This window comes from Bombus impatiens, unplaced genomic scaffold, assembly GCF_000188095.3.
Source record: "Bombus impatiens unplaced genomic scaffold, BIMP_2.2 scf_0142, whole genome shotgun sequence".
In the NCBI taxonomy this organism is placed as follows: Eukaryota; Metazoa; Arthropoda; class Insecta; order Hymenoptera; family Apidae; genus Bombus; species Bombus impatiens.
The window spans coordinates 1,362,471-1,387,591 of NT_176561.1; the positions used below are offsets into that span (position 1 = coordinate 1,362,471).

At 36.6% G+C, this 25,121-nt stretch overlaps 1 protein-coding gene across 6 annotated transcripts in view; it reads left to right on the forward strand.

Moving 5' to 3' along the window:
* LOC100746173 (teneurin-m) overlaps positions 1-25,121 on the forward strand; it is a 662,892-nt gene that overhangs the window by 187,447 nt on the left and 450,324 nt on the right. For all 6 annotated transcript variants that reach the window (XM_033319245.1, XM_033319253.1, XM_033319252.1 and 3 more), the window contains exon 2: positions 13,849-13,933. In XM_033319245.1, coding sequence (XP_033175136.1) covers positions 13,918-13,933 — 16 coding nt within the window. In that variant the 5' untranslated portion in view covers positions 13,849-13,917. The remainder of the gene's footprint in view (positions 1-13,848; positions 13,934-25,121) is intronic.

Sequence of the window (25,121 nt, forward strand, 5' to 3'; positions counted from 1 at the left end):
GAATTTATAACTGAGGAGCTTTTTGAAAAAAAACAATTTTTTACATTTACAACAATAACAATTTTAAATTTCACTAAAAATTTATTTAAATATTTAATAGCCCTAGCTTCGTTTTTCAGAATTATCACTAATTAGTATAATTACGCCGTAAATTATAAAATCGTTGGTGAAAATACTTGAAAATATTACTAGAAAACAATTTCAGTTGACGAGAACGTACATAAAACGATTGTTCCTCTAAATCAACACATAATATCCGTGGACGGAAAACTCATTTAATCTGAGATGAGTTTATGTCCCATCAAGGTGATCTAAAACCTTTTCCACAGTACTCTACTTCCGCCAAGGGCTATAATATATTAAATATACCGCGACCTTTCAGCAACGAAGCACAGCACTCTGTCACCGCGCTTCGCAACGATCGTCGATATATTTCGCGCATATTATTCTCGTTGCGGATACTTTTTCCTCCTGCATTGAATCGTTGATCCTTCCAACTTCCAAAAATATCCCAGTTTAACTTTCGATGAAAAGGTAAAGTGAAATAGACTGAAAAAGGGAATTATATTTTACGTTTCTCAGCTAGATTTCACCCTCCCTTTTTCGCTAATTCACTCATTCCCTGCCATTGTCTCTTTTCTCCTTTCACATTGTGTCTCTTTTATGCACTCTCTAATTCTATCTCATTCTTTACCCCTTTCTCCACCAAGCAACCCTTTCTTCCGTCTCTCTGTTGCACCAAGTCATTCACTGCACCTCATTTACCTTTCCTTTCTTGCATTATATGGGGTGTTCCAGGATTTATTTCGAGACGAATCTTTCTTTTAATGAACGTCATATTAAAATACCAAATTTGTATAATAAAATGTCGAACTTGTACTGAAACGTTATAATATTCTCATTAGAGATGGATTAATTCACATTTACCATTGAACCTACTCGCTATTAGTACAAAATACGGCACTCTTCTGAAACTTTAGTAAAACTCACGCTCATGTTTGTAACGCAACTAACAACTGGAAAACTACAAATTTTAGGTTGTGTCGTTACTGCAATAAACGAATAAAAAAGCAATGAGTAAAAAGCAAAGACGAAGTTACGATCGATTTAAATACATAAAAAGAGTATTAAGAAAGCGGATGACGTATTTTTAGGTCTGCGCTTCGAATAATTATAATAATTTTAATATTTTTCCAGTAGAACATAAGAAGGACAAATTTTGTCTGTTAAAACATGGGACACCCTGTATATTTCAGTCGACCGTTGGCAATACGAATACTTCCCTTTATCCAGGCGCCGGGTGCACACCTTGGTCCCGTCGAAACGCCGATTTCCAGGAGCACGGAGACGCGACTGCTCGTCAGGCGGAATACTAATTCGGGATCGCAGATTTACAGGTTCTTAATTTCGTAGGCAGCTTTATAAATTGGAACGGCGTGGCGCGTTGCCGTGCTGAACGTAATGCAACGACTTCCCCTCGTCGCTTCTTTGTTCAGCCAGGCCTGTTCCTTCCCTCGTTTCACATCTTGTCCCGCATAGTCAAGAATACTAATGACACGGCAGTAGACTAATAAAAATTGTAGCGACGATCGTGAGCGAGGCACAGCCGGCCCGCGTCAACTATTTGTCTTTTTCCTTCGCTTGCAATTTCATATCTCTAGTTCCTACCGATGTAATTGAAATCTTTCTGCCTTTTGTTTCTTTGCAATTTCTTGGTTTCTTTAGGTTCTAATATGTTCTTATTTGAAATTCTTTCTCATTGGCTAAATGTTTTATTGCTTGATAAAAGGATTGTCTTAAGCTCTCTTCTTTCTCTACATTGGTTGTTTGCATAATTCGTTTTATCTTCTTTTCAATCGTCTACGTCTCTTGGTTTGCTTTTCATCCCTTTCGAATAAATAACGCGCGGTAAACGTGTTTCCTACTAAATCTCAATATTTTCAGGGCTTCGTTTCCTTTCTTAATATTTCATTCCCTGGTAATTCTTTTCACCTTAGTTTAAGACGCTCATTATTTTTTCCGTATCTTACTGACAATCTTCATTAAACTCTGGTATTTTCGGAATCCTCTTCTCATGACTTCTATAATTCTTCCCTTATGTCAATTCGTTCTTCGCTGTTCGCTATTGGACGGATGAGATTAGGGGGTCAGCGAAGCGATGAATGAACACGACGATGAAATTGATTAGATTTCATTCGTCGTTTAATCAAACGGCGCTTTTAAGTGCCATTAAATCCACGATGGAAATTACCACGCCGCGAGCTCATGGTTTAACCTTGTTACAAGTCCCTCGTTACGATCCGTGATGCGACCCTTCTTATGCATGATGGTATATTTGTCGATGGTTTGCGACCGTTTTCTCGTAGATTTCCGATTGAATGTCTTATACGAGATTATTTGCTTTCTGCTGAAAATAAAAGGTCCAGCGAATTGTCAATATTGATTTCTTAATTATCGGGAAACTGAAAATTCCTTTATGCAAAGTATACTTGTGGAAATATCAATCGAGATCAAAATAATTGTAGATCTATCATATATCAAATATGTAGCATGGTTTAAATTAACTTTTTTCTAGATACAGAAATAACAAATGACGAACGCAGTTCTTAAGATTCACTATGATTATCAATATATTTAATAATTAATATAATTATCAAATACTTATCAATTTAAAAGAATAATTATCAATATAATTATCAAACGTAATTAATATTAAAAAATTAAAAACTCGGGACCTTTTTGTGGGTCCTTTCTCCAGAAAATTTCTCTATCAAATTCGATTGAAGTTTTCTATCACTGCGAATATAATTGTGTTGATAATTACCGTTTAACATTATTATTATTACACGTTGCAAACAATATTTCATTAAATATCCTAGGAGCTAATGAAAGTAATCTCGGCAATTAGGTTGGGAATCTCAATCAACAATAATCTGCGCCATCAGCGAAAAGCTCAACCATCAAGCTTTTAATTCTTCTGAAAAGAATGCTCCAAAGGCAATTCTTATAAAAATATATAAACTGCTTAAAATCCTGATTTCGTGGCATTAAATTTTAATTTGATGGACAGAGAGAGAGATGATAATTCGCACACATTATTCCCAGTATAGATAATATCAATTAGAAAGGACGATAATTGAACGTTAGCTTAACGAACTGCAAATATTACAGTGCGTCAAATAAGGATTTACCGTCCATTTTGCTTTTACTACAAACGCTATACATTGGCAACGTGCAACGCGATTCCCTAATTAATCGTAATTATTAATCGCACGCTGTTGGCATTACAAACTACGCCATTTATTGACTTCAATGTCGAATCGATTGATCCAATAATGTACCCCTGTCGGATACGTGTCCTGCCGATAGTTAATTGAACGATAATTCCAATTTGATCAAATGACTGGACATTAATTTCACCGGTTTGCTACATTTCGTTTGTTAAGAACATGTACAGCGATTCATAGTTAACGTTGCTTGTCTGCAACGAATGTACATAAGTACATATTTGGTTGTTTGGAGAATTCATATCGAAATATAAGAAGCAGTCAAAGGCAACATTTTATTGGATTATATAATATAATACAACTTTGTGATTCTTTCTTTGAAAAATTTCCCATCTTTTCACTATCTTGTCTAATTCAGAAGCTTATGTTGATTGCTAAAAACGCTACGAAATTTCTGAACACTCCGATATTAATCGGTTTCGACGAAGGGGACCGTTCCGCGACTTAAATTTAATTTTGATTTCTTTTTCTTAACTTTTAGAAGCTTTATCGATGAAGAAGGTTTCTAAAGCTTTTTGTCTTCGCTTTATTTCCCATCTTATATCGGGACTTCCTGCTTGTAAATAACATTGATAAGAGTGGATAGAAATAGAACAGAAAATATAACTCTAATTGAAGTTGTGTTTTATTAAAATAGTTTTATAATAGTTAAAATATTTTTAGAAAAAGTTTGCCTAGGTTTCGTTTTCTTCATTATGTTCCTAAAAATATGAATTGTCATAAATATTCGCAGTCTAATTATTGATTATGAAAATGTAAAAATTTATACAAAATTGTAATAGTAACTTATTAGTTATAATGAAATAATAAATATTCTAACCCTATTCAAAGTATACTTCTACTGCAGTAGAAGAACATATGCAGTATGTAATACGAAACAAATTTATACTCCAACCTTGATATCTGACGTATTCAAGCAAATGCTATAAGCGATTCATAATCAACCGTATCTTATTACCTCGTACCGGTGCGTATAGTTTGCCACTGTCAACTCCCATTAAACCCAACAATTCAATAATCTTGAAATCACCACGAAGACCTCTGTATTAACTCTAAACATATTTACAACAAACATATTTACAAACATATTATAACAACAACTTTATTCCATTATTCCAAATTTGGAAGAAATAATTGTCAATTTTGGAATTCCGGAAGTTTTAAAATGGTGCTGTCACAATTTTTTCACTTATAAATCTGTTTAAAATAATTCAGAAAAATTGCATTAAAAATAACTGAGGATACAGTTTTAACCAACCTCGTATGTGCCACAAAATTTCTTTTTTGGATTCTAGAAATTTCCAAAAAAAAAAAAAATATATATATAGACCTCACATATATAAAATTTAACATCTTTCGTACAATTTCTGTGGCGTTCAATAAAGGGAACCTTATGGTGCAAGTTAAAATCATATTATATTGTATAGAATTATATATTTTTATTTTATATTATATTTATATTTATATTACAATTCTATAATATATATATTATATATATAATTCCACATAATGCTATAATTCTAATCTGCACCACAATCTTTCCTTTGTCGAGTATCACAGAAATTGTAGGAAAGGGTGTTAAAGTTTATACTATCTGCCACACAATTGTACTATTCGTAGCAGTAGACGTGAGCGAGAATAAAGACGTTATACCTCGAAATGATTGAATATGCGTCGCAGTGAATTAGTGGCGGCGTTGAATTAAATATAAGACGCTTGAGGGGTCGGATCTTGGACGGTAGTCGCTATTAATGTCACCAACCCTAACCATGGGTCATGGATATCGCGTGGCTGGGGTGCATTCTTAATCAGTTGCGCCTTTCGGTACAGCTGTACGCCCCTAACGCGATGAGATAATAAAACTGCATCCGCGGCAAGCCCCAATAATTTCCGAAAATCTATCTCGACTGAGTTAAGTTCGACCCTAAGTCCATCACGGCGGTACAAATGTAATCTGCCGGAATAATTCTTTCTTATTCAGAGGCAAATGCGAGTAAGTAGATACGTGTTCGAATTGAATTATTATAGTGCGGAAATTGTGAAGAATGAATGCACGTTATCGAAAGTCAGCTGATTTAAATAGTTTAATATGTATCAGGCTATGAATGCTTCCGTAAAAACTCATGCATACGATTCATGCTGGTAATGAGGATACGGTGCACTGATTATCGAATGCCTGAAATTGATAATTTATTCATATTCTCTGTAGAAGGTTATGTTGTAAATGGATTATGGATTTTTCTGAGTTTATGGATAATTTAAAGATGAAACATACATGGAATGCATATAATATACAAAAATATATATATAGTGTCTGAAGTATAGTACCTATTTGCGATAATATTCGCTTGATAGTAGCATTTAATTGCATTCATTAAAATATGAATTTGTATTGAATTCTCACATACGAAGCAAAGAATCAAAGAAACTATAAGCATCGAATTCGAAAATTAAACGGAGGTCTTCGCGACAAGTGCGATTCATTAATAGCCAAATAAACTCATTTGAAATTACAATCGGATGTATTGTTGGTATGTAATAGAAGTGATGCTGTTGAAACCTTGCTGCAATCCGAATTTCTGAAGATTGTATAAGTAGAATTATATTTAGTATGGAAATAGATTCAGACAAAGCCATTTTGCTATTGTAGTGCATAGAAGTGTAAACCATTGGGATAAGAGATTTGATTTTCAACAAGATATGTTTCTGGATAGTTTCTACAATTCATTTCGTGTTTCTAACGCAGAATTGCATAAATTTCTGTATATAATTATATTCCCATGTATAATTTCAGCAATATGTACAATTTAATTATGTGATTTTCATATCAAATAATTCAATTTAATTATTATTGTATTTATATTATCAATACACTTCACCTTGTATTCCATACGATCGAATTATTTATAAATAAAGTATATTTTCGTTTCAAAATTGAAGCCTTATCGTGTTAAATATTTATTAGACTCGAATGGATATGTTATACAATACACTATATGATACATAACAAACCCACAAAAAATACTTCATATAATACAAAATAACATAAAATAGATATAAATCTATATAATAACATAAAACATATAAAATTACATTTGAACGGATAATTTTTACAATTAAACAATGTCGCATATATTTCGGGATTACGAGAATTGGATATCCGATTTCTTTTTTTTCCTCTTTCTCTTTCTCTATCCCACTGTTCGTAAGGCCATTTTAATTTACGATGGAATACTATTATTTCGCTGGTATTCCACGGATCCTCGGAGCCGCTTCTTGAGAATTTTTCATCCGTTCGACTCTCGAACGGCCGGGGCTCTCTCCGTTTCCTCAATATCTCTTTCCATTAGGATCGCTAATCGTTTTATCATCTCAAGATTAATGGGATCAACGGGGCGCTTTTAATTTCTGTCGTCAAGAACCCACCGCTTACGTCAGCTCCTTCGTCGGCCGAGGGAAATGAAATTCTCGTTTCATATTCCAGATTAGAGATCCTTTTTCTTCCGAATGCGCGGAAGAACGCTTATCTCGCTAAACGAAATATATATTGGAATATACGCGAGACGTACCTTTCTGAATGCTAGATAACTCCTATTTCTATGATTATAATGTAATGGAGATATCATTTCCAGAACATTGATTAATTGAACGTTTCCGTTTAGTGGAACATTAATCTGATGAATAGAAAGATGTATCGTGTCCTTCTTTTCAAATGTGATTAATTAAATTGAAATTAGAGTTAACTAACTGAATTTTTTAGTAATTTTGGGACAATTCGTTCCTTTCTTAATTATTAAGGCTACTGAGCTAAATACGATATGTAATTGCTTTTTTAAAAGAAAGTATTCGAATGGAAGATGAATTATTTTGGAAAAATGGATGAAGTTTACATATAAAAGAGACAGGACTCGACTAGTTTGCGATACATCGCGTATTATATAGAGACAGGCAAAGAGGTAAATTTCAATTCTCTCGTTATTCTGTTAAAATACACAAACCCTATCTATCACGCCTTTTTTCCTCACAATCAATCTCCTAATCAAGAAACAACTCTCAACAGATTAATTAATTCCTCATTCCAGCCGCGAGATCGGCTATGAATCTCCTTCAACGCCACTCTCTGACTCATCGCGACACGCTCGACATAAAATGTAACTATGGTACACCCTGGTGAATCGCACGCAATGCGTATACATATTCGCGGTGCTCGCAAAGGGTTTCCAGAGTCGCACGCACATTATTGCGTATTTATGACGTTCACTCTTCGTACAATCTCGTGGTTACTCAGGTTAATTACACATTACGATATTGCTGCAACATTGACATAACTAAAAAAATCACGATTTTAGAAAAAATGACTGAAAATTTTGATTCGTTACAATTTTACAAGAATATCGTATTAAGATGAAAAATTGGTATGATAAGATGAAAATCTTGTACAAAAATGTTATAATATTCTCATCTAGTTCGACGAATTCGCCTTTGAAGCCTAAGTCTATTCTAAATTCTTTTGATGACAATTTTACTTCGCGATCGAGACTTGTTTAATATTACGTCGTCATTGTTAAAGAAATTTCAACAGGAGCAACGTTTATTCTTCCATCTACAAAATCATAATTTGAAACGATACATTATTAACGATAGAAAAAGGAAAAGGAGTTAGAATTACCACTATAACAATATCACGATAGCATAAGATATGACATTATTTTTGAAACATTAATGAACTTCATGCTTCTATTCTAATTGAAACGATTAAGATACGTCGTCGTTAAAGTAAATGAATAGGAGCAACTGTAAAAATGGAATGGGAACATAAGTGTTTGACAAACGACAAATTTTGCAACAAAGAATATAAATTGTTACATACGTTATTAAAAATTATTCGTTTAGCCCAGATAAATGAAATATACTGTATCTTAGTGTGAAACTAGCTTTGTCTAATAACGTGATCGTGCCGACAATGACATACAACTGCACATGGCTATGGGCGCCAATGGCACACAACTGCACATGGCTATGGGCGCCAATAGGTAATAAAACGACAGAAGACGAAACATAAAAGGAATTGCCAAAATGAAATTATAAATTACAAGCAGAGGACTGTCTAAAATACGATCGCGTCACGACATCAAATTTTACGAGGCATCCGTGGTTGGGGTTGAAGAGTTTCGGATAGGGAGGCTAGAACCTTTAAACCTTCTCCCCCGTTTCTTTCGCTCATGAGAAAGTCTCCGCCTGTGCTCTCGTCTTTTCGCGCGTTCTCCTCTTTTTGCCGTAGGATACGACGCGTTTTCGGACTTGGACGAAAAGTTCCTGTGAAACTTTCGACACTCTTTGCGTTTCTACGGAAGACACGCGGCCCGTGAAAGGAAACGTACGTCCCTTTGACGAACGATCGGCGATGGCCGTGTAATTTTCGAAAAAGTTTCGTGCCGGGAGTTCGACGAAAGTTTTCGGGGGCTTCCGATGAAATGGCGCGATGTAATTGGAAAGTTAATTAGTTCTTTCAGGATACGGGTTCGGCGCTAAGTGTTCGATCGTGGTGATTTTGAATCTGACACGTTGCGATTATGTATGGATTTTTACACTTTTACATTTTCTTCTGAATTTCTATACTCTATATTCTATATACTTTAATTTCTATATCTCTAGATGTTCCTCAACAATTTTTTTATTTATTATCAAATACTTCACAAAATTATTCTATGCCTTAAATATTTTTACGCCAAGATTTATGCAAAGGTTCTTGCGAGTAAAAAAAAAGGATAGGACAAAATAATGTACATGCTGTTCTAAACAAATACGGTGGAACCTATCACGTAGCCTGAAGGTTCAGTAACATTATCCAGACGATAGTTTTATGTCGAAAAACTTCATAATAGGAACTTTGCTCTCGAGACACCCTTAAACTCACGGATATCGCTAGATTCTATAGAGAACGCGTTAGACCGCCTAATATTCGTCTGTAAATTTTCTGGGCAATTCAGCGACACCTATGCGCCATTCGGATGCGCATATCGATATATCGCTTAATTTTAACGACGCTGCGAGGGTATATAATGTAAACTCAATACCTTGGAGCATGCATGTTGGTAAGCGCCATACGATCCGATCCTGGATACTGGCATCAAATCCCCGACATGGCCATTATACGCTCATTTCAGGTTAATACTTGGCCGATGTCGGTGCATTGACCTAACGACCGACACCGTCGGACATTAAAGTTGAGCACCGCTGAGCTCCATCGCGCGGGCCGCATTGTCTGCCCTTATTTGCGGAGTTGCCGAGCAAATTATCCTGAGGATTTTGCCGGGGATATTGACAATGTCGAGCATCCGTGGAAAGCGAGAAGAAATGTTTGCGAACCGCGAGATAATGTTCCACGATTCCAACCATTTTACCAGCCAGTACTCGCGAAAATTGTTCGAATTTTCCTCGTGTTTCGTCGTCAATCGGCGACTAATATGGCATTGTCTCGAATATCGTTGGTTACAGGTTCCAAGCAAAAATAAAATGTCTGCAAAAAGTATTTTCATACTGTTGTATTTATTATAGCGTATATTTAACGTAGAACATGATTAAAAAACGATTTATCGGAGAATAAAGGTACGTGCAAACATCATTTCTAACCACCGTATATAAGAGATTATACTGGTTATAAAAAGATGATGGGACGCTCAGAATGAATTAGGTTAAATCGTATGAAATCGATCTCTACTATTTTGTTAGTAAGGTTACACCGTGCAAGGATTAAATTCACTTTTCCCTGTGCAAGGATTGCCTTTTGGCAAGAATATTAATTTCATTATAAAACTATAATACTATTAATACCTCGAACTGTTATACGCGTAAACTGCAAAGTATTATAAAATGTAAATTCGAGACTCGGAGGGTATTAGGAAAAGAGGATTAAAATTTTTACCATTATTTCACGGAAGAATACTTAACATCGTGAACCAGTTTTATTAAAGTATGTTTAAGGTCATAAAATACATATATATGTATATATATATATATATTTGACGAAGTCAGAAGTTGAAGTAAACGTAACTTAGCGCGATGAACCAATTCGAGGAAAGGCTATAATTATGAAATATGTATATTTCTGGGAAAGAATTAAGATTATAACAATATTTAAAGATTAAAATCCAAGAGTTCCAACCAACTCGCATAGCAAACGCGATTACAGAAACCGTTGAACTACACGTGACGAATAGACGAAGAGGGCTGACTACTCGCGGAGATAGGTGGTCAATCGGGACACGTGGGAAAAGGAAAACGATAATCTAACGAGGACACGCGACAATTGGATCACAGGTTGCCTTTTCAGCTTTCGCCTTTTTTTCGCCCTTGTTGGCGTCCATAAAGGGGCGATTCAAGGAGCAACTCGCATCGTCGAAAGGGTTCAAAAAGCAAGATTCCCGGCCGATTCTTCTTTTCTCTTTTCAATTTTCTTTAGAACGCTTACGCTCGTACGAACCTACACACACGCGCGTTGCCTCTGCCTGGATCTAAGATAGTCTTGATTCTTAAAATTCCCGATGCAAGTCTCTGCCGCGGGCGATATTGGAAAACCTATCGATGCCTTCTCATCTACTCGTTGGCATTCAATAGAAACCGGACGGAATATTCGGACGCAATTTCTTTATGATAATTCAATTTTTCCCTCGATCCCGTCGTGGCCATCCTGGCTTTCGCGATTCCAAGAGCTGGCCAACGCGCAGCCTACATACCTGACGTACCGACCTTCTCCAACCTTTTATCCTGCAAATGGCCGGACCTTATTCGTCCATATTGCCGCGAACAGCCTCCTGACTAAAGAATCCTACTGGCTCTTTCGTGAATTCATTTTGAATACCCTAGCCAGCTCGAGAACCAGCGGCCTTCTCCCCCATGCTGTATGAAAATTGATCGATTCGTGCCTCAGGGCGTAAGAAAATTTATTGTATAACGTAGCCCGCTCTTCGATGTCGAACTACCTAGCTTTAGGTAAAGGTTGGATCGGTCGTGGAACGGTTGAACGAGATCGTTGGTGACCTATGGAACTGCAAACGTCAGATTGGTGAAGTTTTCACGAGGATCAATTGTATTCGAGTTTGTAAAATGATAATCGAGGTTAGTTCAAGTCATTTCCTTTTGTTAATATATTCCTAGCCCATTGATGGTGGTAAATAGTCGATAGCCCGTGTGCTATCGACTATTAATATATATTAAATATATATACTTAAAAATTTTAAACAATAACGACATATGTTGATTGTTATCTATTTTTCATCTTAACGTTGAATTAATTGCACCTGTCAGTTACAAGTGGCCATTGATTACTTACATACATTTCATTTTTTGTGAATGGTGAAATTGTCTTGTTATAAACTGATATACTTCCTAAATTTCGAAAATCGACTTTCTTAAAACACCTACTTATCTGAACAATTTTCTTGCTTGTATTTTGTCAGTGTCATGATTTCATCCAAGATATTCCGTGTATACTTAATCCATTTCGTATCAATTTATCTGGCATATATCGTATCACATCCGTAAGTGTTCTTCCCTATCTTCATTTTTCCGCTTGCCGAAGTTTCCCATTATACCCTGCTGCCTTGGAAGGGCAGACGTTATCCGATTATTTCGTTCAACATTTACCGCCGCGACACAAATGCATTCTTCGGTTACCGCCCCCTCCGATTGTATTCTCTTAAGTGGTATTTGCTAAGATAACTTCGTCCACTTTCTCCTAATTCTCCTCCAATAGTTACTTTCCTTTGGCGAACAATTCTGATGAAGATGGACGTCGTACAAATGCTTATCAATCAAACATTCCATTAAATGAATGTAATTACTGATTACGTATACCATAAAATAAATAAATTAAATACATTAATTAAATATATATATTTGACGCACTTAAAAAGTATTCAATATATTTTAACACTAGAACTACCACACCAGTCAAATTGATTGGTTTTACAATTTTATTTTCAAATTCCTATTTCATGTTATATCTTTTTTCCGCAATGATGCAATGACTTTTGCAACGATAACTAAAAGAGTCATATAATAAATTTTATTTTGTTTTTTATTTTATTTTATATTCAAGTTCGAAATAATTTTGTATCAAGGCTACTTATACCAATACCAATCAAAATGACTTGTCAAAGTGTAAAAGGGTCCTGCAATCTGTTTATCGAACCCCAATTAACCAGTTTCCTCGTTTTGTACAACTTCCCACACGTTTTTTAAACTTTTACTGCGTATCATTCAATATGATGATATCAGTTATCAGGAGAATTCCGGATCGATCGCTAGATCGCTAGATGCTAACACTAGATACCAGTCAAACTGACTGGTTCTACAATTTTATAATTGTGTCAAATCTCCTTTAGGGATTATGGTCTCAGATGGATTAATAATACTAAAAATGAACTACACAACATGGAATTCCTTCTGTAAGAAAGTAATAAATCAATAAATATAAAAATATTCTATTATTACGTATTTTTTAAAGACCAGTCATTTTGACTGGTTTTGGTAAAAATAGCTTCGTGCTAATTATCGATAGTTCTAGTGTTAAAGAAACGCGCTATTGATGTTTCATTGTATTTACTCGTATTAGATGACATTTGATACGCATCAATCTGATAATAGGTAATACAAATACTTTATTTAATTTTTGGCAATAATTCAACTTAACATCGTTTTATCGACGGATAACGATATATATCGATAACACAGTTTAGCTTTATTTGGCTTTAGCAGTATCTTTAATACCTTACAGCGTTATCGATCAGCTGTTACTCGAGTTACGTTCCCTACTCGTCTTCTCTTCGTCCATCTTGCTCTCCTTTGGCCGTCAATGCCGATTGGAAAATCGAAGTACCCACGAGGGTGGTTACGCAGACCCGTTAAACCCCCTTAGTGGTGGCAATATACGAGAAGGACTTATTGGCTAACTAAGCCAATATCACCGCAAACGATGTGTCCATCTGGCAAGCTAATTAGCAACTTATGAAACGAATCGCGACGTATTAGCCCACTTTATTTGTTTCACGCTCCTGCAAGTGTTCGTGTACTGTGGCGATAAAATGCTTACCGGTTTTTATTGGTTACTGGTTTTTCAATGACTTTAGCTTGTTTGGTTATTCGTGAGAATGTAGGATCAAAATTATTACACCTACGGATGTGTATCAATGAGCCTAACTTTCAGTTAGAATACTCAAAGATGCCGTGAAAAGTACAAGACTTAAAAAATCAAGATTCGCTGAATTAAAATAGTCGGATAATGAAATAGACGACTAACGTTAAGAGAAAATACTGCAATAATTGAAAATATTTCAATTTTTAGAAATTGAAGTGAAACTCAGAAAGAACGTTTTTTTTATTTGCAAAAAAAACACATACACACAGAATCTAAATTTAAAAGCACAGAATCTTTTCGTACAAACAAACAATTATGCCTAATCGAGATCGCCGAATAATGAATTTTAAAATATCAAAATAGCTATAATCATTTAATCCTCAAAAATTCACAATAATTAATAGGAAAATGGAATTGTTACAGGTGTTAGCGTGTATCTGTGCGATCGCGACTCCGGCCAGGAGTAACCATCGAGGTACATGAAAGAAGGACATGAACTACTCTCAAGGTAAGCTGTGTCCGATCTCAATTCCAGAATCGCAATTCAACCAGTATACAATTTCCATTCAATCTTGCGGAACGCGACGTTGGTACATATGTATATAGACACGTACACAAATGTACGGAAACTATAGACGGTGTATATGTATGTGTGCGTGCGGAAAATTCGCCGAAGGTTTGTCGCCGTCCGATCTCGAGCTTCGCTCGAAGCCAACACGAGCGGTCTGAAACAGTTCGGAAATTCACTCAACTAATCAAATACCGCTAAAACCGCTAAACAAGTTAGGTTAGCAATCTACGTGCTCCGAATGGCAACTCCGAACTGCTCTGCGGCTGCGAAGCGCGAAAACGCTCGCGACTGCTTCCGCAATCCGCACGCCAGCTCCGACCTACCCTCCTCCACCTACGGAATCCCTTAACGAGGGGAAACGACTCGACGCAGACGTGTCCGATTCCTTCTGGCCGCAGATACAATTCACTATCAGCTCAAAGAAATTATTTCTTTTTCGACTTCCTCCAGTCCGACGTCTGCGTTTCTCTTAATCGACGTTTGTTGGAAAGACCGAGGTTTTTGTTTTATTGGGTTTGTTGCCGGGTGTTTAATCCTTTTGATAGTAGCCCTCATAACGTGGTATATATACAAAATTCCACAGCTTTCTCTATGAATACGCACGTTATTTGGTATACGAAGTTATTTGGTATATTCAGAGATTTGTAATTTATAGAAAACATAGTACAAGAAAGTTTCCATACACGAATCTAAATAGGAAGACTTTCTTCTGCTTGAAAAAATTTGAAAAAATTCTACAAACAATGCTTTACATTACACGCGAAGCGTTTAATATTCACCGCTGTTACCAATATACAGTTGCAGAAGAATATTTCTAGCGTTATTCGCGCGATGATCATTCGAATGGTCTCTTTATGGTTGCTGAAGAATTTAATTTCGCTCGAAAAGCCATTATGTAAAAGACCCATCGCGTCCCTCGACCGCTATGTGCACGAGTAAAAAGTCACTCGAAAGCTTCTATGTAAACCGAACGAGTTTTTAATTGTAAAAGCATCACGTACTGCTCTGCCACGCTCGAACATCGGGGTCACTTCGTTCCGAGGGTTGAAAAGACACGTGCGGTTAGCCCGTCAAGATGTTTCCTCCTGACCCCCTTCTCTTCCCTTAATTGTTCTCATATTTGATGGTCGAGACGTTATCTTGCGTACGTGTCCTTTCTTAATTTGCATACATATACTTCTGTTTATAAGTATTGGGACATGTACGGAAAATGAAATTAACGTACGATTCTTAATTCATTCCGCTTCGTCGTTTTCACGATTATAAAAAACATGAAATGTTTTTGGCAATTCGTATTACGAGACTAATAATAATAAGATGTTATAAATAGACGATAAATATTACTTTTATTTAGATAGAAACGTGACTACGTATTACGTACTTATCTTCGTCACATTGTTTAAATCTAATTCAGTATGCACAACATATTTAGATACGCATTATCATTTTTCGTAGTTAATTTCTAGTGTTAATTTTATCTGTTAATAACACAAAGTCTCTATAAAATCTCATTGTGACGGTATATAACAGTACGTGTTATTATAGTCTCTCAAAGAATTGGCATTTCATTCGATAGAAAAGAAGAGAGAGAAGATTCTAGTGTCGATATTGCATGATCAATAATACATCCCGATTTGGAATATTGAATTGAGCCACGTGCTATCACGACCCTTCGAGAGTAACCCCGCGATCGAAACTTCCTTTAGGAGGGTATAAAAAGGAAATTCAGAAAAACCGGCTGCACGCCAGCGTACCGAATAGAAGGCAAATAATGAATTTAGTCTCTTTTAAAGAGGTTATTGACGGAATCCATTGCTGTTCCTAAACGCATGGCCGACCGAGCGAGAGAGCCAGAATTTCCCCTGGTGCTTCACCCCCTCCCCTATAACGTAATTACGAAACTCGTCCTCGACCGTGCCAAAGGGGTTGTTTCTTTGTAAATTTTTTCCCCCCGGCCAGCCTCTGTGAAACCGATGTTTACTCGGATGACCACTTTCGCCACAAATCTCGATCGCAAAGTTCACGCCGACGATCGAAGCTAAAGGTTAACTCTCCTCTCCGCTTTTCCGTTATTTTCGGCAACGACGAAATTCAACCACTGTGTTTTGATGATATATTATGTTATTGTGTTCTTTATTATAGTATCTTTATTGGTTTCGGTTGCATTTGAAATGTACGTATTTATTATCTCGTACAACTATTGTTGAAAACTACAAATCAATAACATATTATCGCATTAAAAATATCTGTACAACCATTATGTATGGAGAAAAGATCGGTGATTTAAATTATTTTTTATATATTCTATGTCCTCAAAATGACATTGAGTAATTCATTATCGAAAAATTTTTTGTAAATGGAGTTGATCAATTTGCCTTCTAAGTAACTTAATTGCGCCTTTACTTCCTCCTTTGTTCAATAATTCGTATGAAATTCTATGACAAATATTATATATAACACTATAAGTGTTGCAGAATATTATATCATCATAAACAGTAAGCACGTCACGATGTTTTATCATATTATAATATTGATGCGAGATAAGTTGTGTAACAGAATATATTCTATTATTCATTTAGAGAATAGTGTTTATAAGCTATAATTTAGAGAATAGTGTTATAAGCTAGGGATAAATATTTGATATCTATCAAGTAGCTTAAAGGTAATTTAATTGTATCCACATACCAAAACACGGGCATGTATCTCAACTAAATTTAAGTATCTAAAAACTAATTTCTTCTTCAAAGGCCAAACTCCGTGGCATATTGAAACCCAATATCCTCTGTTGTTCGAATTTCTTATTTCATGGTTGATGTACTTTCAATTACTTTAATCCTTCCAAATATTCCAAATTCCTATTTTATTTTATTCTAATTGTGTTTAAACGAATGAATGATCCTTTGTGACTTTAAAGCAACTTTTAGCGGCGATAGAATAAAACCAAAGTAAGAGAGATAGGTCGATGCAAGCATCCTTGACAACCATCTGACTTATGTATTGTAAATACCATGTAATCCGATGACCTCTCGGCGACGGTCCCTTCATTACCGGCGCGGTTGCCATTGTTCCGTTGCTATAATTGAATTCCCAAGGCAGCCGCTGGCAACCAATCCTCATCCTCTCAGCATCAGCGATCCGAGAGCACCGCCGATTCCACGTCGAAACTCTACGAGATCCTGATTTACCCCATTCAGCCGGGAATAATGCGATATCCCGACCCCAAAAGCCACGTCGAACCTCACTTCGAAAGCGAAGTCATCTTAGCAAGGGTTAGTCTGATCTCGTGCAGAGTCGATTCTAAATGTCCGTTCGCTCGTGTCACCCGGTCGCTTTTCCGGCCGACAGCCGGACGTGATTTCCATCTTGAAAACGAACCGCGAGTCCGCGCCTGTTTTATACATACGACTGTCTGTATCTGATAAGCTGAAATCGAGGCTTCGTTCTAGATTCTCTGTGATTAAAATGCAGAATCAGTGTGGCTGAGAGATATAGAGGATGGTTGGTAGGATAGCACTTCGTTTAGAATGCTGGTGAACGATGCGATCTTTCTTTGGTGTTGGAGCGTCTTTGTTCTGCGAAAGGAGAAAGTTGGGGTTTAGGAATGAACGTGAAGTAAAGATCGGTTGGCTGGTTTTCGTAGTTATTTGTGGTGGAAGATAAAAACGAATGATAGGTTTCAATATTAATTTTTTAATTTATTCTTTTTCGATATATAGCGTGTAAATATCCTAATTAATTGTAATTCATGTGGGTGCTTCTTTTCGTCGACTTAACACCTTTGTAATATTAATCGTAAATAATAGAATGAAGCTTCGAATAGCAAGTAATAGCTTTTAATACCTTCGGTTACAGTCTTCGAATAGAAACGAAGGTATTTAAATTATATTTTAGGAAGAAATAAAGTTTCCCTCTTGTTAAATGCATTCCTCTGCTCTAGATACTGTCTATTGCATACTACAAACCTACAATTTAAATAGTCAGTGTATCGACGTACCATGTATGCAATATAGTTGGAAGTGATCTAGTTTCTCTTGAATCTAGTATATCCTAACTCACATTTTATTCATCGCATCACTTACATACGATTTCATTCCTTCAAGATTTAACGATGTACACTAACCTGAATATTTCTCCTACTGCAGCTCTCTTGAAATATAAATGCTTCTAAAGAATTTTCTACACCAACCTCAACCAAATCAATGCAACAAGCTGTCAAATAGATTTCCAAAATTGGCTAATCGGAATTCAAACTATAATTTAATAACGATATCGTCAGTTAAAACCTCAAAGAATACAAACATATCACCCTGCCAACTTAACCAGCTATCAGATAAATTCTCAAATTGCATAATCACAGTTCAAATCGTTCCAATCCTGAAAAATCTCTTCATCGTTGCACTTTCCACGAGAAATGGAAAAAGGCTTGCGTCGAAAAGGATAGAAACGAGACAGAAAAATACAACAACGTGCAATCATTGACGCGATCATAGATACAACGGGTATATGGAAAGCGGGGATCGACAATCGTTCGAAACGATCGACGTGTCGTTGCGGCTACTAATCAACGCGCAGATACCGCATATTAGCGAGAACAACGTTACGGGGGTTTCGTCGAATTCGCGTCAGTCTGTCGGCGGCAGATTTTTGGTGCGGATGCGTTATGGGTCAGTCCGGTGCTGGACAGTTACGTCGACGTGAACAATCGATGTTAGCCATCAGTTGCAGTTTGCGCGAGGCAGCTATACCCGGGACAATTGTTATTGACAAATCGTAATGCCGGTCATCAGTCATGGTGGAGACAGGACGCCTGTAGCGGCGCGGCCCGCGCATTTATACGCCTCCTGCGTGCACCCACATGTGGGCGCATCCACGCACAAAGACCCTTCGTACCATCTCTATCCTCGATCACTCCATCACTCGTCACTAACCTAGATTTGCATTTGATTGCTCAAGATATTAGTCATTTCATCTAAGACGCGAGTAATTTTGGGACTAAGTACTGAATGAAAGTTAATGAAAGTAGTTCGTTGCAGTTCATCCGACAATAATTCTAGCTTCGAGTGTGGATATCTAAATTATAAAGAAAACTACTTCTCCGTCACATAGAAAAAAAGGAAGCAAGAATAATTGCTCTTCATTCACGTCACCGCCATATTTTCCCATAAAAAGAAGAAAAAAGCAACTAAAACGATCTTTCACAGCTGGCACGCAAAATAAGAATACGAATATAAAAATCGTACAACGAGAGTTGAGCTCGAAAAAGATGGAAAAAGCAAATATTGATTGCAAATAAGAAGGCAATGCAGTCGTGTATTAGCTGGAACATTCTATCAGTGATAACAACATTCACGAAGCAAGTTAGCTCCGTTCCATAAAAATGCAGACACGCGGATTATAACGCGGATGCCTTTCAACGACCAACTATTATACATTTCTCCAACAATACACGTAACATCGCAACATTCATTAGCGATCGTTATTCCCATTCATGCCCCTGAATCATCGAAGGGAAGGCAAAATCCCTCAACAACGAGCAGAAGAAGGAACACTATTTCCCATTTAAGATTAAACGCACGACGGTCGGTTATTCCTTCCAATTACACCTGATTTAGGCAGCGTTACGCTTAACTAAGCCCGCAAAAAGCGGGATTCGTGCGCGTCGTGAATGGACTTGCCTCACGAAGAAGCATCGGTATCTGTAGTAGGTTAACGTTCACCAGAAGCTGGCCCCGCCAAGAACCGGAGGCGTGCTCGAGGGCCTCTATTGAATTAACTCCATTCACCAAATTGCTCTCGCATTATGCTGGATCACGCCTGAGCTAAGTTCCACCCTCGGGCCGTGTGGTCTCTCTGTCACAAACGGAGGACAAAGTCTTCGTACGATTGAAATTCGTGGCCCGTTAGCGAGTCTACATGGATCGGGATATGCGAACGATCCCCTCTTCTCCTCTTGCTCCTCCTTTTTCACCCCCCCCCCTCCTCTTTGTAATTCATCAAAGACCTACAGCTAGTCCAGAATTTCTTCGCCTCCTCCAATTTCCCTTCGTCGACGAAAATTTTACTCGCAGATAAGAACGAGTTCTTTCGACTAACGCTGAAAGGATTACGCTGTTACCCGAACCTTGTTCAAATTTAAATTCAACTCTATCTTTTCTCTTTGGAAGCCTCACTTTCTTTTTCTTTAGACCGTAATACGGTATAACGATTGTTTGATGATTCTGTTAATTCATTAGCGGTGATTTTAGGTTGATTGCCTGGCCTTTTGGTTGGCTCGGTTTTCTGGGAATAATAATGTGTAAGAAAGGATCTTCCGTTCTCTTAATGAAAAAGGATTTTTGAGGCACGTTTGATTATAAGATAAATTTGTTTTAGTTCCTGGAGGTCGAGCGTGGATTTATCTGCTCGAAAAAATGGGTAACCTTCGAATAAAGATAAAAAGTGAGAATTAAGCGTTTTTCGTTGTGATTCCTTGAATTAGGAAATACTGATAATAGAGAAAAATATCGTATAAAATATCGTATAAAATATCAAGGCAAACGTTATTTCTTTATAGAGTTAATTTCCTCTGATTTAAAAGCAAATATGAAACTGAATAAAGTACGAAAAAAATAAATAATAAAATAAAATTTAATAAACTAAAGCTGAAATTTTTGAACGAGGATGTACCTAAATACGACGATGAAGAAAATCTGGGAATTTAGTCTTAAGCCGTCTTTTATATTTTCCTTTCATACCTCGTACGTTCTTATATTTGCCACACGTTGTTCCCCACATATAACATCCTGACCAGGAAAAGAGAAATACGGAACGGACAAGGATAGAAATCTTGAATTGTAGAAGAATAAAGGGGGAAGAAGAGAGAAGGAGAGAAGAAAAGCAAGAGGACATTCGCCAATTTCTCCCAAGGCTACCGCGTGCTACTGCAGCTGTGAGTAAACGAACGATAAATTTGCCCTGAAAAATAAAAATAAAAGGAAAGATCGAGCAGAACCGGAGAAACATCTCGCGCGATGCACAATACGAGTCTTCTCTCTTCCTTGCTTTTCCTCCGTTTCTTTTTCTATTTCCCCATTTCCTTCACGTGGAACTGTTCACCAATCGAGAATCGTGTCGGCGATCAAATTCAATTTCCGTTATCGATTCACTTTCGCGCTTCTTTATGGTATAAACAATCCAATAATGAAACGATAGAAAATCGTGTAATCGGTGTTCGAGAAACGGACATTAATTAATTTTATATTATAACGTTTTATTTCTGTTCAACATTTGACGAGTAAAATTTTCTAGGTGTTAACTTTTCTTTCCAAATTTTACTACTATAGAATCAGAGTTTAATTTGTTGAGAATTCATTATAAATTGTTCTTTATACGAGTAATACGAGAATTATGTAGTCAGTTTCATTTCCATGTAGCATACACGGAATATAGGTTATAAACACGCTCATTCAAGTTATGCCGTACATTCTACAACTTCGAGGTATTCTTCTCCTTCAAACTCTACTTCGAAAACCCTGCTGTGTATTTCCATATTGTTCCATAAAGTTAAATTTACGCCGCCGCACTTTCTCCATTAAAGTTAAAAAATATACAAACACATTGTTTCCAAAACGCGTGTACATCTCTGAAAGAACGGAAACTGGGGCTCCTCAATATTGAATTACCTTTTCCTAAGATATGTGCATGTATCGTTTCTCATGCTATTAAAGATCATGCTAAAAATGTAGTATTTCATGTTAATTCCGTACCACATGTAATATTCTTGCTTTTTTATACATTTAGCTATAATTTTACCAAAGTGTGTTATCCATGTAATAAAACATATTTATTATTATTATTATTATCTCTGATATAATAATCTAAACAATTTGTTCGCGTCACTCTTTCAAAAGGATACACGTACAATATTTCATATTAAAATTCGTCCGGAAAATGTCGTCATCGTCGACGTGATAATACAAAATTCGAAACAATCAGGTTTCGTGTCAATGCACAAGCGATCTACTGAAATTCGCGATTCGTATCTCGCTCGTCCGCGCTGACCCTCTTTCCGGAATACATTATATCGTAACGTCAGTCCTAATTATCGATTGCACACACATACACACCGTGTACAACTGCATCGTCCCACATTTCACAAGTGGTTTTCGCCCTGCAGAATTTCTTCTCCATTCCTGTTTCTTTCTTAGCCCCTTTAGCAAAGGCAGCGCGACAAGGTAAGCTTGATCTCGCGGGGTCTGCTATTTACTCATGGCACTTTGATTAAAAAAGAAGGCGTGAAATTTCTTGGTAACGAGCAACGAGGGCCCGAGGATTTTTTAATTAAAAACCGAGGCAACGGTTGCGAAAACATTCAACATCGACGTTCGCAATCGCGGGCGACGATCTTTCACAACGAAATCCAGGTCGAAAACACCGACAACGTTGTATTATTTCGAACGAAATTACAAGGCGAAACAGAAAGAACGTCGAGGAAACGACGGAAATCTCGTTAAGGCGCGCGACATTATCTTGTATTTGCTTGGCGCATATGAAATGTCAAATGTTTATTTGAAGTTTGAATTTGGCGCGCCAATACCACAATCGTCATTAGTAAATCAATAAAACGTACAAGAATTATTAAATATTTTAGTATACAATTTTTATACCAAAGAGAAATCGTACAGGCGACGTTATAATACACTCGTTAATCGATATAATTAATTGATAAATTATATGTATGGATATCAAATTAGAATCGTGGAATTCACAATCGCTCTTTTATATGCATAAAAACACTGAAAATTACAATTATTTTACAGATATACAAGTTTCAATGCTGCCATTCTGTGTGGTACTTATCTCGTTCCAATTCAATCTACAATTAAAAGCATAACAAAGTTTCTTCACGGAATAGCACAAGGAAACAGCTCTTAAAAGTAATCAATGTAAAGTGTGAATCTCCATGATGTTAATAGAAAGAAAGACGCTTCTTTTGTTTCCCTCACCGAGGTAATTCTCTCCATCGAAAACAGTTCTTCATAAAAGGAGCACGTTGAACAAGGAAATGTCGTTGTGAGGTTATTTCAAGGTAGTTTGACGAGAATTTAGTGTTATTACAGTCATTGGGGGCGTCCAGAAACGTATTTCAGGTACAGCCCTTAATTTAGCACGAGAAACCTAGCTAACAATCTTTTCAGAATTTAGATTTCTATCTTCAGATCGGTGCCCCGTGATATTCTATGTGACGTTTTTAAAACCATCTCTAGTCAGGGCACGTACTTCCAAATGAAGATTTATAGTGTGTGCTTCGGTAAACACGCTTTCAACAACGAATTTAACGCATTGAAATAGCGAAAAAGGTTTAATCTATTGGTAGAAATCACTAACGATAAAACTAATCACTGATTTCAAGTTTTTTTATCCAAATTCCTTTCAAACTTTCATATTTGTAGATCTACTTATTAATAATTTATTAAACTTTGGTATTTGTAGATCTAAGCTTGTTATATTTATAAATCCGTTTTTATCAATCTTCATCCTTTACAAATGAATGTTTTTCACATTTTGCTATTTATAAATCAATTTCTTTCAAACTTTCATATCTACAAATCCATGTTGCCCATAATTCGTGTACCGATAAATCCATCCAATTAATTTCAGAAATTTCAAAATAAGTTCTTTCATCGACTCACGATTATCACCATTCATAAAAACACGAGGAATTATCCAATTCGCAGAAGAGCGAAATAACGAGTTCGGTGGATTTCTATTAAGTCATTGCAGCGGCTCGAAACGCGGCCGCCTTATCAGTTCGGTAATGCACCGCGGCGAGGGGTGTTTTTTTGTATAACCAGCCACCCTTCTTGCAAGTTATGCGCCGTTAAGGTGGTCGCAGTTTAGGTACGTAATGAAATTTAAATGGCAGCCAAGTCTAACGGCGACAGCAATTGCAGCAACGCTGGCTGACAGGTCACGTTACGAGACTTCTTATCGAACGAGTGTCGTGCACACTTGCTCCTAGCCCGTAGCTGACTATACAATCCATCCTTTCTACCTACTCATCGTCACGTGCGTTTTCAACGTTCCTTGAATTCATGCACACAGGTTTCGTTCAATTCACCGCGCGGGAGGGAAAAGCTTCACGCGTTTAATCACGCTTTACGGATGGTTCGATATAATCTTTGTTTTTTCATCAATTTGCTTTTTCGTGAGATATATATTTACTAGCAATTATTTTATGTTATTTATAGTCGGTGATATACGCATATATAATATTATAATATATATATTTATTTATTTACTTATTTATTTATTTGTACCTGTCACTACACTAATTTATATTTATTTATATAATATTTAATTTGAATTTTTATAATAGAACGTCATAATCTTAAAAAATTGAAAATCACACGAGATAAATACGATTCTTTTGGCAATTTTCTGATTTTCATGTTACTCTCTATCTAATAGAGTATATCTTAATATAAGAGGGAAGTAATCTGTTTTAAATTCAAAGAGATGAAGATATTAAGTCAGGAGATGTTCCAGTTAACAAGTTAAATAAATCCCTTTAGTATTACAAGCCAGATAGATAAAAAAGATACAGAAAAAAAACCTAGGAGATAAAACATTTCGAACGAACTAAAAGAAAGATCCTATTTTATAACAAAAAATCACTCGATAATACGTTCAATCTGTAATGTTATTCTTTCGCTAACGATGGACCGGTTTTGCTGGAAATAGAAGTAATGGTGACTGGAAGACGGGCCATCCCGGATGGAAAAATCGATTTCTATAATTGAATTGCGAGCGACCGAAAAAAATGGGAGGTGAAACGAGCTTCATCGTCGCCGAGTATCCCGGCATAAAAATTTCAACTAGTTCTCTCTAGTCCCTCTGCAATTTTTTGCATGGAAAACAAGTCGTGCGCCCTTTCCTCGTTTCTGGGTGCTCTTTTTATTATTTTTCTATCTTTTTTCTTTTTATTTTATTCGCTCATTACCCTCCCGTTGGTTTACGCCTTAATTTCTCTTTGCCGTCCACCCCTCTTTCGCAGTGCCCGACCTTTCTGGCCGCTTGACCATTATTTACACCTACCCCTCGTCCATTCTCCCCCTTCCTCCCACCGCCGCTCCTCCCCCTCCCC